The sequence below is a fragment of the Pleurodeles waltl genome, chromosome 4_2 (genome assembly GCF_031143425.1).
Source record: "Pleurodeles waltl isolate 20211129_DDA chromosome 4_2, aPleWal1.hap1.20221129, whole genome shotgun sequence".
Lineage (NCBI taxonomy): Eukaryota > Metazoa > Chordata > Amphibia > Caudata > Salamandridae > Pleurodeles > Pleurodeles waltl.
This window is the reverse complement of record NC_090443.1, coordinates 488,051,948-488,053,203: the sequence shown is the minus strand read 5'-3', so window position 1 is coordinate 488,053,203 and position 1,256 is coordinate 488,051,948. Positions and strand designations below refer to the sequence as shown.

The window sequence follows — 1,256 nt, the reverse complement described above, 5'->3', positions numbered from 1 at the left end:
CTAAAGACCTTGGTTGGCCGGCACCATGGAGCCCCTAGCCGAAGGCAGGGAATGAAGGTCGAGGAGGGCACAATCTGAGTGTCCAGGGCCAGTCAGCCTCGATGGTGTTCCGAGGATTCTGTCAATTGAGAATGCTGATGACCCACTCGGGGCAGGGCTGGTGTGGCTCACAACCTGTCCCAGTGGCCTTAAGGGGTGGCAGTTTTGGTTCCCCTCGGTAGGAAGCTGGGGAAGACCCCTACAGAAGGGTTCCATGTAGGGGTAGCTAGCTTGGTGCAGGTAAAATCCAGGAGGGCAGGCCAGGGAGTATCCAGGTAGTGGGTAGGGCCCCATGGCTAACACGGGACTGTCTGGAAGCAGGGCACGTGCCCTTTCCCTCTTAAACTTCTTTTTCCTACGTAGGAAGCTGCCGCTGTCAAACATGTGTGCCGAGGCCGGGTCCAGAGTCCAGTAGTTGCCCTTGCCTGGGTTGGCCGGTTCCCTGGCCACCTTCAGGAAGCAGTCATTGAGCGAGAGGTTGTGGCGGATGGCATTCTGCCAGGCGGGGTATCGATGGCGGTAGTAGGGGAAGCGGTCGCAGATGAACTGGCAGATGCCGTTGAGGGTCAGCTTGCGCTGGGGGCTCTGCAGGATGGCCATGGTGATGAGGGCGATGTAGGAGTAAGGAGGTTTAGCGCTGGCGGAGCCCTCGCCCGGCTCCGGGTCCTCCTCCCTCTGATGAGTCTCTTCTGTTGGGTGGTCAAGTCCAACGACATCGATGGTGGCTTCCTTGGGGGCCGGGTTTTCACTTGGAGGCTTCATAGCGTCAAACCTTGGGCCTTTTCCCCGCCTGGGACCAGTCCCTGGTTACTTAGCTCGCTTTTGGGAATCCTGCGCTCTGCACTCACCGGACTGTGTACTAGACTTCGGCTGTCAGGGCGTGGGCTTTGGTGCTACGGCCCACCGGCACTCACAGTGTACTCCGCCTCCGCAGGCGCGTGCCCCTCTCCGTTCAGTGCAGGGGTTTCCCTTGGTACGGGGAGAGGGCGAGAGGCTTACAGCTCCAAAGATGGTTCCATGTCTCTCTGACACACAAGAGTTGTCTCTGCCTCGACCCTCCTGGCTGTCCCCAAGGCTCCCTTGCTTTTGGCGAGTCGGGTAGTCCTCTGCTCTCTGTGGGTCGTGCGACAGGCCACCTGCCTGTAGGAAGAACCTGCACTCTTGCACCCCCTGTCTCTATCCAAGTTTTTCTTGCGCCTGGAAAAGGCCCCGTATCT

The 1,256-nt window shown here is 59.4% G+C and overlaps 1 protein-coding gene across 1 annotated transcript; it reads right to left on the bottom strand.

Moving 5' to 3' along the window:
• LOC138293902 (forkhead box protein D3-like) lies at positions 1-801 on the bottom strand. The gene has a single exon (XM_069233190.1). It carries the CDS (start codon positions 799-801, stop codon positions 1-3), a length of 801 nt encoding a protein of 266 aa, XP_069089291.1.
• Between the last annotated feature and the right edge of the window lie 455 nt (positions 802-1,256).